At 53.5% G+C, this 15733-nt stretch overlaps 1 protein-coding gene and 1 long non-coding RNA gene across 3 annotated transcripts in view; one reads left to right on the top strand and one right to left on the bottom strand.

Moving 5' to 3' along the window:
* The window catches only part of KIF26B (kinesin family member 26B), a 280606-nt gene extending 265465 nt beyond the window's left edge, over positions 1 to 15141 (top strand). For both annotated transcript variants that reach the window (XM_081124262.1, XM_081124261.1), the window contains 4 exons: positions 685 to 4087; positions 7394 to 7596; positions 7966 to 8116; positions 8961 to 15141. In XM_081124262.1, coding sequence (XP_080980388.1) covers positions 685 to 4087; positions 7394 to 7596; positions 7966 to 8116; positions 8961 to 9109 — 3906 coding nt within the window. In that variant the 3' untranslated portion in view covers positions 9110 to 15141. The remainder of the gene's footprint in view (positions 1 to 684; positions 4088 to 7393; positions 7597 to 7965; positions 8117 to 8960) is intronic.
* Positions 6150 to 9225, bottom strand: LOC308550439. Its single transcript, XR_013997898.1, has 3 exons — positions 7957 to 9225; positions 7131 to 7322; positions 6150 to 6737 (listed from the first exon to the last, which is right to left on the bottom strand). It is a non-coding gene; the product is annotated as an uncharacterized lncRNA (long non-coding RNA).
* Positions 15142 to 15733: the final 592 nt, after the last annotated feature.

Here is a 15733-nt window from a genome sequence, read left to right as displayed (position 1 = left end):
GAGCGACAGAAGTTCTCACAGTCTCTCCCACGTGCCCCAGTCCAACGCAGACCAAGACCATGTCCGTGTCCTGTGTCCTTCAGCTGGCTGACCCTCAAGAGGACTGTTAATTCATTGCTCACAGTGCCCCACTCCCCCTGCGTTTCCAGGCTGCTGGGCTCTGCCCTGTTACCTCAGTGGTTTCTGGTTGAAGCTAAGAGTCTGCTAGAAACCATTGGGCTCATTTCCGAGGTAGATGGTATGACAAGAATGTGTGAGAAAGTAATCGTGACTGGTCACTCTGATCCAGGGCCAGCTGCTGATGTGGGGGGCTTTTTCCTCTCCTTGTTATAACTTTCTTTTTTAACTAGTCAAAAATAAGTCTTTCCAACCAGTGTTCCATGGTACAAGGTGCCACAGATGGCTTGGGTGGGCCACTTTGGGGACTCCTCCGCTCTTAGCTCAGCCAGGGCCTGGGCTGGTCACCTCCTTTCATCAGCAGTCTGTGTGTCCCCATGGGCCATGTAAGGGTTACCCTCTGCCTACGAGGCCATGATGTGGAAAGCTGGGCACAGCAGCCTGGCACAGCCCAGATAACCGCCCATATGCAGGGCAGCCAACCAGCAGCCTGGAGAGCCTGTATCCAGCCAGCAGGGTGGCTCCCTGGAAGGCTGCCCAGGTTGACTCTTTCCCTCTCACCCACAGTACACGTCGAGCTCCTCGGGGGGAGAGAGCTCCTGTGAAGAAGGCAGGATGCGCAGGCCCACCCAGCTGAGACCCTTCCACACCAGGGCTGCCGTGGACCCTGACTTCCCAATCCCTCACCTGTCCAGTGACCCCGACTACTCCTCCAGCAGCGAGCAGTCCTGCGACACTGTCATCTACATCGGGCCCAACGGCACAGCACTCTCCGACAAGGAGCTCACTGACAACGAGGGCCCCCCGGACTTCGTCCCCATCGTCCCGGCCCTGCAGAAGCCCAGGGGCGACAGCCGGGCCCCGGAGGCTGGGGAGGCCGCGGCCAGCAAGCCAGAGAGGGACTGCTTGAAGTGCAACACGTTCGCCGAGCTGCAGGAGCGGCTGGATTGTATTGACGGCAGCGAAGGGCCCAGTCAGTTTCCTTTCGAAGAGCTGCCTGCCCAGTTTGGGGCAGAGCAGGCAAGCAAGTGTCCCCTGTTAGGCCAGGCGGCTGGGGCCAGCCTGCTCTGTGAGTCTGACAAGGAAGAAAATGGGTCAGACGGCCAGCTGACCGGTGACGGGGAGGGTGATGACAGCCCGGCCTCCAGGATGCCGCGAAATCACTCACCTGTCCCTGCCACCGCCCTCACCAACAGCCCCAGCCCTGCCTCGCCCAGGAGCATCCCTGGCAGCAGCAGCCAGCATGGCTCCTCCCAGCTCGTGCAGAGCCCCAGCCTCCAGAGCAGCCGAGAAAGCCTGAACTCCTGCGGGTTTGTGGAAGGCAAGCCCCGGCCCCTGGGCTCCCCTCGGTTGGGCATCGCCAGCCTGTCCAAGACCTCAGAGTACAAGCCGGCCAGCTCCCCTTCGCAGAGATGCAAAGTCTACACCCAGAAGGGCGTCCTGCCTTCTCTGGCGCCGCTGCCCCCTTTGAGCAAGGACTCCGGCATGGTTTCCAGTGAGTCCCTGCTGCAGCCTGAGGTGCGGACCCCCCCGGTTGGAATGAGCCCCCAGGTTCTGAAGAAGTCCATGTCTGCTGGGAGCGAAGGGTTCCCCGACAGCCCCGCTGATGACGAGCGTCAGGCGGCAGCATCTCCAGAGTCCAGGAAGGAGATCGTGAGCACCACGATGGTGACGGTGCAGCAGCCGCTGGAGCTGAACGGCGAGGACGAGCTGGTGTTCACGCTGGTGGAGGAGCTGACCATCAGCGGGGTCCTGGACAGCGGCCGCCCCACCAGCATCATCAGCTTCAACAGCGACTGCTCTGTGCAGGCCCTGGCCTCGGGCTCGCGGCCCGTCAGCATCATCGGCAGCATCAGTGAGGACCTGGAGGGCTACTCCAGCGTGGCTCCTGTCTCTGAGGTCAGCATCACGCAGTTCCTGCCCCTCCCGAAGCTGAGCCTGGACGAGAAGGGCCGGGAGGCCGGGAGCAGGCGGTCTTCCATTAGCTCCTGGCTGAGCGAGATGAGCACCGGCAGCGATGGCGAGCAGTCCTGCCACAGCTTCATCGCCCAGACCTGCTTTGGGCATGGGGAAGCAATGGCGGACCCCCCGGCCTCAGAGTTTGCTGGCAGCCTCCAGAACCCTGCCGTGGTGTGCCGAGAGAAGCCCAAGGCGGGCCCCGACAACCTGCTCATCTTGTCTGAAACGGGGGGAGACTCTTTCAGCAAAGCCACGCCCATCAAAGGCTGTAAGATATCCACCCTAGGCAAGGCCATGGTCACCATCTCCAACACAGCAAACCTGGGCAGCTGTGAAGGGTACATCCCCATGAAGACCAACATTACGGTCTACCCCTGCATCGCCATGAGCCCCCGGAACGTCCAGGAGCCTGAGGCGCCCACCACCACCGCCCCCAAAGCAGCCCAGTCCCAGGAGGGCAAGGAAACCAGTGCAAAGAGGGAGATGACATTTGAGGACCCATGGCTGAAACGGGAGGAGGAGGTGGAGAAAGAGAATGCTTGTCCCAGTGAAGGACAGAGGTCAGAGGCTGCTGCAGGCCCTGCAAAACCTGAGGCCAGAGCAGAGCGAGGACAGGACAGGAAGGCCAGCCCCGGCGACAGGCTGAGCAGCAGCAGCGGTGAGGTGTCTGCCTCCCCCGGGACTGACAACTGCAAGAGGGTCGTGGATGGCTGCGAGATGGCCCTGCCCAGTGGGGCTGCCCAGAGCCCTGTGCATCCCAACAAGAGCCTGAAGTCCAGCAGCCTTCCCAGGGCTTTCCAGAAAGCCAGCCGGCAGGAGGAGCTGGACGGCCCCCTCTACCACAGCACCCCTGAGGCCAGTGGCATCGGCACCCCTTTGGGTAGCCCGTCCTCCAAGGCAACCCTGGAGAGGAAGGTGGCATCCCCCAAGCACTGCGTCCTGGCTCGGCCCAAAGGCACCCCCCCACTGCCCCCTGTCCGAAAGTCCAGCTTGGACCAGAAGAACCGGGCCAGCCCCCAGCACAGCGCCTGTAGCAGCAGCACCAGCAGCCCCTTGAACCAGCCTGTGCCCTTCTTGGCCAGCTTCCCTGATGAGCCCAGCGGCAAGGTGAAGGATGCCAGCAGCAGCAGCAAGCTCTTCAGTGCCAAGCTGGAGCAGCTGGCCAGCAGGACCAACTCTCTGGGCAGGACAACCATCAGCCACTATGAATGCCTCTCGCTGGAGCGGGCGGAGAGCCTGTCCTCCATGAGCTCCCGGCTGCACGCAGGCAAGGACAGCACCATGCCCCGTGCCGGGAGGAGCCTGGGCCGCAGTGCCGGGGCCTCACCCACCAACCCGGGCCCCCCGCAGTCGGCTGGTGCCTCGCCCAAGGCCAGCCAGTCCAAGATCTCGGCCGTGAGCAAGTTGCTCCTGGCCAGTCCCAAAGCACGCAGCCTGTCCACCTCCACCACCAAGACGCTCAGCTTCTCCACCAAGTCCCTGCCGCAGTCTGTGGGCCAGAGCTCCAACCCGGCCCCAAGTGGGAAGCACATGTCCTGGTCTACGCAGTCACTGAGCCGGAGCCGGGGCTCGGGCCTGGCCGCCAAGCTGCCCCTGCGCGCAGTGAACGGGCGCATCTCCGAGCTACTCCAGGGCAGCGTGGGACCCCGGGCCTCACAGCCGCGGGCTGCCCCCGAGGAGGAACGCACGGGGGTCCCTGAGGACAAGCCGGCAGCTGCACCCCTGCTGCCGTCGCCTTACAGCAAGGTCACCCCGCCCAGGAAGCCGCATCGCTGCAGCAGTGGCCACGGCAGCGACAACAGCAGCGTGCTGAGCGGGGAGCTGCCGCCGGCCATGGGCAAGACGGCTCTGTTCTACCACAGCGGGGGCAGCAGCGGCTACGAGAGCATGATGCGCGACAGCGAGGCCACGGGCAGCGCGTCCTCTGCCCAGGACTCCATGAGCGAGAACAGCAGCTCCGTGGGCGCGAGGTGCCGGAGCCTCAAGACCCCAAAGAAACGCTCCAATTCAGGTAGGCTCCTGGGCGCGGGTGCACGGGGGGACAAAGGGCCCAAACCCTTTGGGCCATGAGGGGCGTCCGGGCCAGCGGCACTGACAACCTGGGCTTTCCTTTCCCCGCAGCCTGTCAACCTGCAGGCCTCAGCCGTGGACACAGCCTGGGGGGTGTCACTGTACAAACTGGCCAGCTGTTTGGGCTTCAATAGGCCTTAGGTTGAGAATGGCCTGGGTCATCAGCCTGGTGAAAGGCAGGACACACCTCACACTCACCAGCTGTGGGGACATAGCTGCCTGTCCCTCCGTGGCTCCCGTCACCTCATGGACCAGGACTATGGCTGCCTAGAGGCTCCCTAGGGAGCAGGTCAGAGTAACTTCCTCATGACCTAGCGCCTGCAGGAGCAGAAATGGGGACCGCTGGCCCCCAAGACCCTGGCAGCAGCTGTCTGGAACTGGGATGAGTCACTCTGACTCACTGAAAGTGCAGTGGGGGAGGCCCTTTCTCCCCCACCCCCCGCACTACCACCAGTCTTGGTCACAAAGCCCAGCTTGTGTGGTGTTTGCATGTCGCCGTGCTTTCACACGCTGTAATTCAGTGGCTTGAATCTACCAATTCGTTTCATTCTTTCAATGTCTTTTATTCATTTTCAAGACTTGCATTTTTTGGTGTGGCTGTTGTGCAGGAGACAAGAGGAGGAAAACTGAGTAAAGTAACTGCCTGAGAGAGGGGAGTGGGCTCCGCACGTGTCCTTGCTCTGGTGCCCTCCGAGGGTCTCGTTAGGTTAGGCTATGTAAGGAAAAGGGTGTGAAATAAATGGCCAGGCGTAGTGCCAGAGGTGGGCACTGGACCTCGTGAGTGGCTGCCGTAGATCCAGGCTCCGTAATGGGTGTGGCAGCAGAGATATGCTCCTTTCAGCTTAGGTGACCTTGTCTTGCGTATTTGTCATTATTATTAAGAGAAATGCTAGCTGTCAGGCATGATCAGTGTAAATCAAAAGCAGCTTCTTTAAGAGAAGCTATAAAACTCTTCGAAGGAAATTCCTGGCTAGAGGGCTGGATTTTACCATTTCTGGGGATGTGTGGAACTGCCGCGGAGGCAGGCAGGTACCTTTTCTTAGAAATGGCTTTTGAATCTGGAGAATTGTCCTGTTTTGGTTCCTTAGTACCAATGGGCTAGGAAGATAACCTTGAGTCTGAGCGCTCTGTATGCATGTAACAGCAGGAACAGCAGACACGCTGCAGGTCACCGTTCCTGGAGATGCGTGTTGGGGAGAGTGCATGGAATTGGGCTTGTTCTTTTGGCCATGGTATGGAGCAGTGAGAAGATGGAACCAGAGAGCAGGAGGCTGGGGGTCTTATGCTGCGTGACCTCGAGGGTGTAACTTTCCTCATGCAAAAACTAAAGTGAGGGGTCGGTAGACAACTGCCATGGTCTCTCTCATGTCCACATCCCATGAGATGATTCAAATAATATAATGTTGGTGGTAGCATGACTTCCTTTTCTGTTGTTTAACAGTGACTAGACCTCTTCGCTTTTTCAGAGCTTGGCGATATGGAAGTTGCAGTGTGGTGAGGAAAGACAGGCCACTGGAGAGAAGGGACAGAAGTGTGGAACAGAGAACCAAGATGCACTGCCGAGTGGCAGTGAGAGGTGGAAGTGGAGGGAGGGTCTGAAGTGAGCTCTGTCCTGAGGATAGTTGGGGAGGGCACTGTCGGGAGCACAAGCTTGGGCAGCAAAGGCCTGGCCTGTGGGCCACACGGGGGTGTTCTTAATGGCTGTAATGACAGAGTAGAATGTAAACCCACATCAGGTTATACCTTAAACATGTAGCAGCTATAAGCATTATTGTAGTCATGTGCTGCTCAGCCATGGGGATATATTCTGAGAAATATGTTAGGTGATTCTGTCATGAGAACACACAGTGCACTTACGCTGGATGGAACAGCCTATTGCTCCTGGGCTATAAGCCTGTACAGCATGCAACTGTACAAAACAACACAAGATTAAATCAGCACAATATGTGTGAGGCTATTGCAGACTTATCATTTTTTTACTTACATAAAAAAGTAAAGCATAGTAAACACATAGACCAGGTCATTTATTAAGTATTGTGTGCTGTACATAATTGCATGTGCTGTGCGTTTATACGACTGGAAGCACATGGTGGGTTCTTCACACCAGCGTCACCACACCCGTAAATAATGCATGCACTACGACATGTAACATCACTACAAATTTTTCAGCTCTGCTGCAGCCTTATGGTTCCGCCTCGAGGAGAGCTCTGTGGCCCCGGGCACCTACTCTGTCTCACCTCCAGCTAAAACTCTACAGCAGGCAGTGCAACCAGCATCGTCATGCATTGGGGAGGCTGGGACGCTGGCTCTCGGTGGTCAGTAAAGTCACTCAGATTGATATTCTCTCTCCCTCCTCATCTCTGATGTCTATGGTTCCTTTCCGTGTCTTCCTAGTGCCCATACCTTAGTGAGGGTGCTGGAGGGGACGCTGATGATGGCGGGCTCTCAGGGGCAGGATGGACAAGCACATTCCCCGAGGAATGCTGCAAGGCCTCAGCACTCAGGTGCCCACGTTTCCTGACCCTTCTGTCTGGACTCCGGTGTTAAAAGTGGTAGGCCCGATGTCAGACTTCTCAAGGGGGCCAGCAGTGCTGTAGAGGAGAGGTAGACTGTGACCTGTCAGTGGCCCCTCTTCATGCATGTAGTTGGCAGCAAATTTCATTAAAATAAAATACCAGCATTGACTTTCTCAGGTCAAATCTGGGCCATTTCGTGCATCAAAACCATGCTGGCAGTTATCAGCTTAAATGCCTTTTTACATACCTGACTTCCATCTGTCTGGACTGAGTGCTGTGCTGATGAGCAGGGAGTGACTGAGAGGAAGGAGTCCTTGTCATCCACAGGGCCCCATGCCACTATTGCCTGGCTGAGTTACTTCCCCTCTGACACCCTGGCACCATACAGTTATTACAATATTATGGACTATATTCCCTATGCTGTGTGTCCCATCCCTGTGATTATTTTAATGTCATTGTAACACATACCCCTGCCGAGGGTGTGTCCAGCGAGTCTCACAGGTGGAGGTGGCTCTGAAGGTGAGTCGGGGACTCCCTGAGCTTCTGGAGCTAAAGTGAGCGCCATTTAAGGGAGTAAATGTTGAGGTGTGTGGTGGTAGGTTGGGAGTGTCTCAAACTCAGCTCTGCCACAGGTTCCCGGCACCTGGCCTGGCCCACTGCCTGCATCAAAAGAAAATCTGTTTAAAAGGTTGAAATTCAAAACAATGAACTTTGGGCTTAATCTCCTTTAGGTTCTCAGAGACGGAGGCTCATCCCCACGCTGTCCCTCGACACCCCCTCCCCTGTGAGGAAACCCGCCAATAGCTCCGGTGTCCGCTGGGTGGACGGCCCCTTGCGCAGCACCCAGAGAGGTCTTGGGGAACCTTTTGAGATTAAAGTCTATGAGATTGATGACGTGGAGCGGCTGCAGCGGCGAAGAGGGGGCAGCAGCAAGGTGAGCAACCTCCTTCTACCGGGTGGCAGTCCCCCCAGCAGGGCCCTGAGGAAGGGGCTCAGACCCAAGGAGACTCCCCAGTGGGCTCTGGTGTGGGTGGGAGCTCATGGCTCTGACCCAGCACCAGACTTTTGCACAGGACTTTGGAAAATGCCCTGTTTCCCATCTAAACATCTTCAAGGTTGGGGAGGCTGGGGCTGCTGGGGCTGCTGGGGCTTTTGTGGCTCCAGCTCAGAACACCAGCTGCCTTCTAAATTTAGGAAGTGCCTCTGACAGTCCTACCCTGGGTTGGGTTGGCTGAGATGGCCCAAGGCCTCTCCCAAATTCCCCAGTGACCAGCTCCTTTCCTCCTCTCCTCACCTCCTGCAGGAGGTCATGTGCTTCAATGCAAAGCTGAAAATCCTGGAGCACCGCCAGCAGAGGATTGCTGAGGTCCGAGCTAAGTACGAGTGGCTGATGAAGGAGCTGGAGATGACCAAGCAGTACCTGATGCTGGATCCCAACAAGTGGCTCAGTGAATGTAAGGCCTGTGGTTCGTTTTCCTTGTTGCAACTACTGGGGTCACTAAGCAGTCTGGCAGGCAGGCTGGGGTGAAATAGTGTCCGTGTCTGAATCCAAGGGCCTCCAGGGCCCATCAGTTGGAGACAGTCACACCAAGCACACAATCCCCCTCTCTGGGGGCAGTGGGATTGGCAGGGGCAGCAAAGGGGTAGGGAGTATTGCTCTTGCAAGATTATTTCTTACGGGTCTCTGTTGAGAGCACCCGCATGCAGATGAGATCTTCCCCTGCATGTGGTGAAGATCACCCACGCGTGGAGGCTGTATTACCAGTCTGCTCCTAGGCCCCGGAGCACGGCACACATCCAGCCTGAAACAGACAGAAATTTATCGAGCTCTTAATAGGGAGACGGCACAATCCCAGGAAAGCCTCGGGGGGCCCAGAAAGCAAGATGAAAATTTCTGAGCGCAAACAATAACATTCAGTGTTGTTTCCATTCAATAGAAAGCCCAGTAACGTCTAATAACAAACCTGTCTTTGAGAGACAGATTCAATTGTCTCTTATTTGTTCTAACCATTCTGTTTGCCACAAAAGAAAGCTCAGATCTGGTCCTGAACTATTACACTGATTGGGGACCCAATGCATTACTGCCCTTGGAATTCCTTTCCCAGCTCTGCTCTCCAGCCCTCAGCCCCCACCCAGGCCTCCCTGTCTCCACAACTGAACCTGCTTAGAGGGGCAGCTGCATGCTGAGTGCAGGACCCACGGGAATGGAGCATACTTCCCATCAGTGAGCAGAGGTATAGATGCCCGACCGAGGGGCAGGTGCAGGCCATCCTTCCCATGAGCTTCTCCTGTTTGCAGTTGACCTGGAGCAGGTGTGGGAGCTGGATTCCCTGGAGTACCTGGAAGCGCTTGAGTGCGTGACAGAGCGTCTGGAAAACCGTGTCAACTTCTGTAAGGCCCACCTCATGATGATCACCTGCTTCGACATCACCTCCCGGCGCCGGTGAGAGAGCCGACCGCAGCCAGGCACAGGCACCAGGCCCGGGTGCTGGTGGCACTGAGACCACAGCATGAGGATGAAGGTTGGTGGAAAGTCTGCAGTGACGTTGAGCAGTTCTGTTTTCTGTAGGAGATACAAACCCCAAACACGCGTGGGAGGAGGAAACGATGGAAGCCCAAGGGATGTGGAAGCCCCATGAGACTGAAAAAGCACTTTGAGGAACTTTCTAGAACTTGTTTGTACATAAGAATACTGGCAAGAGAGACCTTGCTCTTCCCCTGGTTTGGTGAGGAAGGGCGGGAAGGGACGTGGGTGGCTGTTGAAAGCTGAAGCAAAACAACGGAACATTACCCAGATGGACTGATTAAGTGCCTTGCAAATCTTTACTATTATCCAAACATTTATGTTCATACTTTCTTGTGTACAGATGGTGCTAGTCAAGACGCAAACAAACAAACAACGAAAATGAACACATTTTTGAAGTGTATTTACTGCCCGTTTTCTCTTGGTGTTTTATCCTATTTCTGACTTGCTGTTTCTAAGTAAGTTGTGTTTGTAGAGCTATTTCCTAATCAGTGTTGCATATGAATAAATGTTAACTGTCTCTTACGGTTCTCCTGGTAAGGCCACTCAAACAGAGCATGGAGACTTCACGGGCACAAGCTGGTGTTTTTCCAAAGAAGGTTGGAGCGGCAGGTGGTGCTTGATGTCACCTCTTGCAAGTGGCCCAGTCAGTGGGCAGCGTTGGAAGGTCAGTCCTGGGACAGGTGCACCTGAGCTTGAGAGGAAAAAGGCTGCATCTTTAGGGGAAAGGGTGCCTTTGTCACCCAGGCCCCATATGGCCTCGGGGTGGGACACTTGTTTGTATAGTTTCCCTCCAAATCCTCATGCACTTTCCGGTTCCTTCACCCACTAATCCAGGGTTTCACAGCCCTGCAGACACTTTTCATATTCATTTTCATCCCAAAGACTCTGGACTGAAAGCTCAGGCCAATTCACCAGAGCCATAGCTTCTGTTCTCTGGTTTTGTGAGTTGATTAGAGCAGGGACTCTGTCCAGCTCAGAGACCTCCTGGGCTTGGATGCGCTCAGACATGCCAGCAGTGTTGCTTCAGAGCAAGAAGGGATCTGGGGTTGCACACATTTTCTGCTATTCCGAGTGCTGCTTAGACAAATGAAGGTCCAGGTCTCCTGTGTCCCCAAGCCGCCATCCCCAAATTAAGATGCTCATCCCTGCCACAACTCCCTTCGGTTCTTATGATCCCCATCTTAGTGACGGAATGCCGAGGCACAAGGTGGTGGAGGGGTTGTCTAATGCCAGCTGTGGAGCAGCAGAGCGTCTTCCTGCCTTCCAGGCAGGGCCCTCTCCTGCCCCCGCAGCCTGCCCACTGGTGGAGGTGCTTGGGTTTTACAGAGGTTTTTGCCTTCAAATGCAGCCCCTCTCAGGAGCCGATTTCCACAGTCCCCACTAGCTGACGTTTCATCCCAGGGCTCCCCAAGGAACAAGAACCTCTACATTTGTCAACGTACCTCTGGATGGAGGTGGCCCAGCTCAGCCGAACTCTCTCGAGTTTCACGGTTGTACCCGATCTCCTCCTGGTCAGAGTAGGATACAGAGGGCTGTTAGTTCTGGATGGTGAAGATTACCCAGAATGGACCATTTCCCCTCTAGTTTCCCAGGCTTGTGTCCCCATCTCCTGTACCTTTCCCCCGTCCTGCAGGGCCTAACCCAGGCTCAGACACACCTCTGGTCTCTCAGCACTTTAGTGAACTGGCTTGTTCAACTGCAACATTTTGGAAGCTTCTAGACCCCAAGGGATCCCAACCTTCTGCGTTTTCCCTATTTGGCATCCCTTTCGGTTGTTCGTTTCCTGAAGCAGTACAGTTCAAAAGCCTTGAACTGGGGGGTTGTCAAAGGTGAGTATCCTTGTCTTTGCTGGAAACAAATCTCTTGATTAGCACTCAGTGTCCTTGGCTTTTCCCCAGGCACATCCCCCTGGCCCCAAAGTCATTGGCTGGGCAGAAGTCCTTAGCAGGACAGGGGAGTGGCCTGTGGTGCCCTCCTGGACTGACACTAGGTGAAACAGCACAAAGATTTACAATGTCATCAGTAGCATCTTCCCCAGGGGCATGGCCTCAGCCTGTCTCCTGCCCATACCTGATTCTTTCCATCTGTAGCACCTTGAAGAGATAGCAAAGGATTGCGTGAAACGAACCCCTCAGGACACCGTCAGCCACGGTGCAGGAAAACAGCTCTGTGTGCAGGTTGTCCGTTCTGGTGCTTGTTTTTTAAACCTACATCAACTGTAAACAGCTTAATGTACCAAGTACTGAATAACACGTGAGGAAACCATGGACTTTGTGCTGCGATGGGTTCGTCCCTTGTCCTACTGTGTGTTGACCGCATGGAAGATGATCCCCAGCTCCGAGGAAAGCAGGTCTGGCCCTCTGCTCTGCAGACATCTTGGTGACCAAAGAGTCCAGTCTCCTTCGGTTCTGGTGACAGAGAACCAAGAAAGCAAAGGGAATGTCATTATCCATGAACGAAAGGACCAAAAAATATTGATTTGAAATGAATATTTAGTGGTGGAAGCCTTAATTCCTTGTCTGAAATCTGCCACCTCCCCAAATAGTTGACCTGAAGTGGAAGCATTAGCAACAGAACACTCAGATCCGTAAGCGGGACAGAGTGATGCTGTTTCCCGGGAGTGAGTCCACACTGCATTTCACGATGCTGTTTCAGGCTGCCACAGGCAGTGGTCTGCTTTATCCCCTGCGGTCTGTCCCTACCTGAGAGCTGTGTCCTTTGATCTTCTTGTCCTGGAATTCCCCTCCAGGTCCTGGGGAAGCTTTTGCTAACTTTCATCTCTTCCAGATTTGAAACTGGAACCCCGTCTGTTGTTTCCCCTCTAGTTGCTGTTCCGAACCTGGGAACTTGTGTAAATGCAGAGGTTCGTCCTGTGGTGACACAGGTGGGGATCATAAAAGCTGGGGTTCAAACTCCACGCAGCCCAGTGTGGGAACCAAGGCAGGCAGGAATCTGGCCGTTTGTTATCACTCAGCCTGGAGCTTAAAGAATGTGTTCCTGGAAGGTGGCCCTGGCTCCACTGTAGCATAGATCATGTGGGGAGGTGGCACCCACCTTGTGCTGGTTCTGATTGCCCTTCACGTGGAGCAAGAAGCCCTTCTTTGGGCTTCTATTCTCGTGCTGATCGTGAATTGGTTCATCCATCAGCTCTTCTCACAGGTGTTAGGATGTGAAAGCAGCTGCCCGGCCTGGGCTCCTTGGGTTAGAGCGAGGCTTGCAGAAGCCCTGGAATTGAACTGCTTTTCCATGCAGTTGTCTGTGTCATTGGTCACCACTGATCCGTCGCTTCCAAATTAATGGTGTAGTGGATGTTTTTAAGTTCCTTATTCTAAAAAGGACTTTAGGCTGTAAGAGAAATGAAAGAGATGAGTTCTTTTCCAGTTGAGACCAGAATTCATGAATGTACTCGCTGTTCCTTCCTACTGGAATACTGGCCCCTCTCTGAGCGTATACTGAAAGATTTCCTCACTTTTAGAGGCAGTGGTTTTAAACCCTGAAACCGTGCCAATAAGGCACATGTTGAAAGTCCTGTTCACGACCAGCCAATGCTGGATAAACTGTCTATTCCCGCTGTCCCTGGAGCCTGCCCACGATAGGGATGTTTGACTGCTCTGAGAGGCCAGTGCTGCCCACTTTCCTCTGGGCCAAATGAAGCAAAGCAGGACAGTCAGCCTCACTGACAGTGCCAGGAAATGGTCTGAAATGGGCAGGGCACAGGTGGCAGAAATAGTGTTTCTTTGCATTGTCATATTTCCCCTCCTCCATCAACATCCATAAAAACGCATAAATTGTGTCACTCATCAATCTTCCTGACAAAACACATTTTTTTCTATTATAAACTGCTTATCATTTCCAGATAAGAGCATGGTTCCAATCCTGGAGAAGCTCTTATAACTCAAACTCATCTTCTCAAAAACCCAATTTTTTGAAAATTGTTAGAATCCTGCTTTTGGGTGGCCCTACTCAGAACCGGAGATGATGTCACAGTGGGGGGCATAGCAGTGCTTGAGGTGATGTCGAGCCTTCACTGCCTGTGACTAACATTCTCTAAGTGGAGCTGTGCTCCCGTCCATGAGTGGAGGGGTGAATGCTTAAGTGTTCGCGCCTCTCTCACATGGACATGGGAATTATCTTCAGAACAAAAAAGGCTCATTTTACACCCTCTACTCTGCTATCCAACATCCCACAGCATCACATTCAATTCATGAAGTTCTAAGTTACTTGTACACTCAGGATGGTGTTTTGTAAGTTACTTGTGCGTCACGGTTGGAACTGCCATCCGTGTGTAAGTTTGGTGGGTCTGTCTGTGGCTGTTTTCCCCTCACTCTGGCCCCAAGGGAGACATGGGCCAGGGGAGGAAAGAAAGAAATCAGGGGATTAGGGTCCAGTCCTCAAAGTACAGGGCTTAGTTCAAGGCCTAAGCTGTTTCTATAGTAAGTAGCTAAAGGGGAAAAGGTACCTTCATGCAGAATTTGATGATAATAGGCTTGGAAGTCAGCCTCCATGGACCCTGGAGAGGAGAGGATCCAACTTCTATCTACTGGTTCAATGCTGAAATCTGAAAAAATAAAATTTTAGGCAGTATTAGGTTCCTACATTTTCCTCTAATCTACCCCTCCTGGTGCTCCAGAAGTGGGTTTGGAAAAGCAACTAGAGTTCCTTACCTTGGATATAGATAGTACCTGTTTTTTTCTGGAGAAACCAAAGCACTTTAGTGAGTCTTACAACCAGAATACTTAAGGCATCTTGTCCCCTCACTGGGTCTCTGGAGGCGGGGAGGGGCTGGGATGGGTACTCATTTGAGAGGCAGCTAAACCTAGGAGAAAAGCCTTGAGCTGGGGCTGAGGACACGAGGCAGCAGGCCTGGTGTCCTCACCTGCTATGCAACCGTGGACAAGTCGCTTTACTTGCCGAGCCTCAGGCTCCCCAGTGGAAGGTTGGGTTACCATAGCTGCTCTCCGTGATGGGAAGTGCTTTGAAGAAATTCGAGCTCTGACAGGCACTGGGGATAATCATTTACAGATGAAGAAACTGGTCAACAGATTAGCCCAGTTCACCGAGTAGCTTTCTAGCAGAACTGGGACTCGAGTCCAGCACCCTGGACTCTTCCCACAGGGTGCTGCTGCACTGTGTGCGCAGGGGAACACGTCACTCTGCTGTGCTGACGTGCGTGTGCATGGGGGTGGACTGGGCTGCATGTGTACCGAAGGCATGTGATGTGATGAGGAGCGCGGGCCAGGAAACGAGTTCTGATTCCAGTTCTGACGTCAGTCCGATGGCTTCGGACGATTACCTGACCTGCCTGGAACTTCCTAACCTGAAAATGCGGGCGTCGTGCTAAATGACCTGGGTGGTTCCTTCAGCTTGTCGTGTATGTATGTATATAAATACGCTTATCTGTAAAATGGGCCCATTGGGAAGTGGAGGCAAGGCCTGCCCAAGTGCATTTATTGTGTTGGAAACAGAAAATTCACCAACACATTCATGAAATCCTGTTTTAAAAGTCAATGGTAGTATTTAATGTCATGGTTTGAAATTCACCGTTTAACTGGGTAACAGATTGGTGCCGTTTTAAACATTGAGTTCTTAGCTTACAAGTGTTTGCTGTTAAAAATTTTTAATAAAGTTCATTTGTTGAAGTCAGAAATCCAGCTATTCTGTCCATGGGCAGGTCCCAATGGCCTGTTTGCAAAGAGGCTGGTTTGTGTCTGGGCCTTCACATAGCTCTATATATCACGATCGAGGGACAGCTGACTTTTAGATAAGCAGGCTACCTGGAGGACAGTCTGGAAAAGGAAGTGATGGTTCCCACAAACTGGTGACACGAGTCCATTAAGCTGTGTGCCATTTCAGTGTGAAGACGTTGTGGCATATGAGGTGTACAGTGTTGTCAAAAAGAATCTGGTGTTTAAAAAGAAATGATGGTGGCATTAAATGTTCACTTTTATTCTACTAAGAGTCTTGCATTCCTCTTTATCCGATCCTTCTGTGTATGTGGGGTGTGTGTGTGTTGCAATTCAAGGCTTGGGGAGCAGGTGCTTCTCACGAGCAATGCCTCAGCCTAGGTATACAGGGTGTTCCCCAAAAATGTATACACATGTTGAATAATTAATTCTAATGGGTTAAATCTGAAAAGAAAGAAGCATCAATTGAGCTATCAGCTGTTCAACTGTGTATATATTTTTAGGGGATGCCGTGTGTGTGGGTTTTTTTAAATCCTCCCCCCAGGATATGTTTACTGATTTGAGAGAGAGAAAGAAAAACATCATTTGGTTGCCTCCCATATGTGCCCTGACCGGGCATCGAACCTACAACATTTCTGGTGCATGAGATGATGCTCCAACCGAGTCACCCCGACAGGGCTTCAATGTAGTGATATTTTTGTTGGCCTAGTGACGCCCCCACGGAATAGAGGCAGATCTCTGGGGCCTAGACACAAAACCCCTGTCCCCACGGTGCTTGTCTCAACTGTAACCGGGTACACTCAGGTAAGAAAGCAAAAACATCAGAAACTGGAAAAAGGGCTCCACGTTACCTTCAAGAA

This window comes from Miniopterus schreibersii, assembly GCF_964146895.1.
Source record: "Miniopterus schreibersii genome assembly, chromosome: 21".
Lineage (NCBI taxonomy): Eukaryota > Metazoa > Chordata > Mammalia > Chiroptera > Miniopteridae > Miniopterus > Miniopterus schreibersii.
This window is presented reverse-complemented; position numbering and strand designations above follow the sequence as displayed.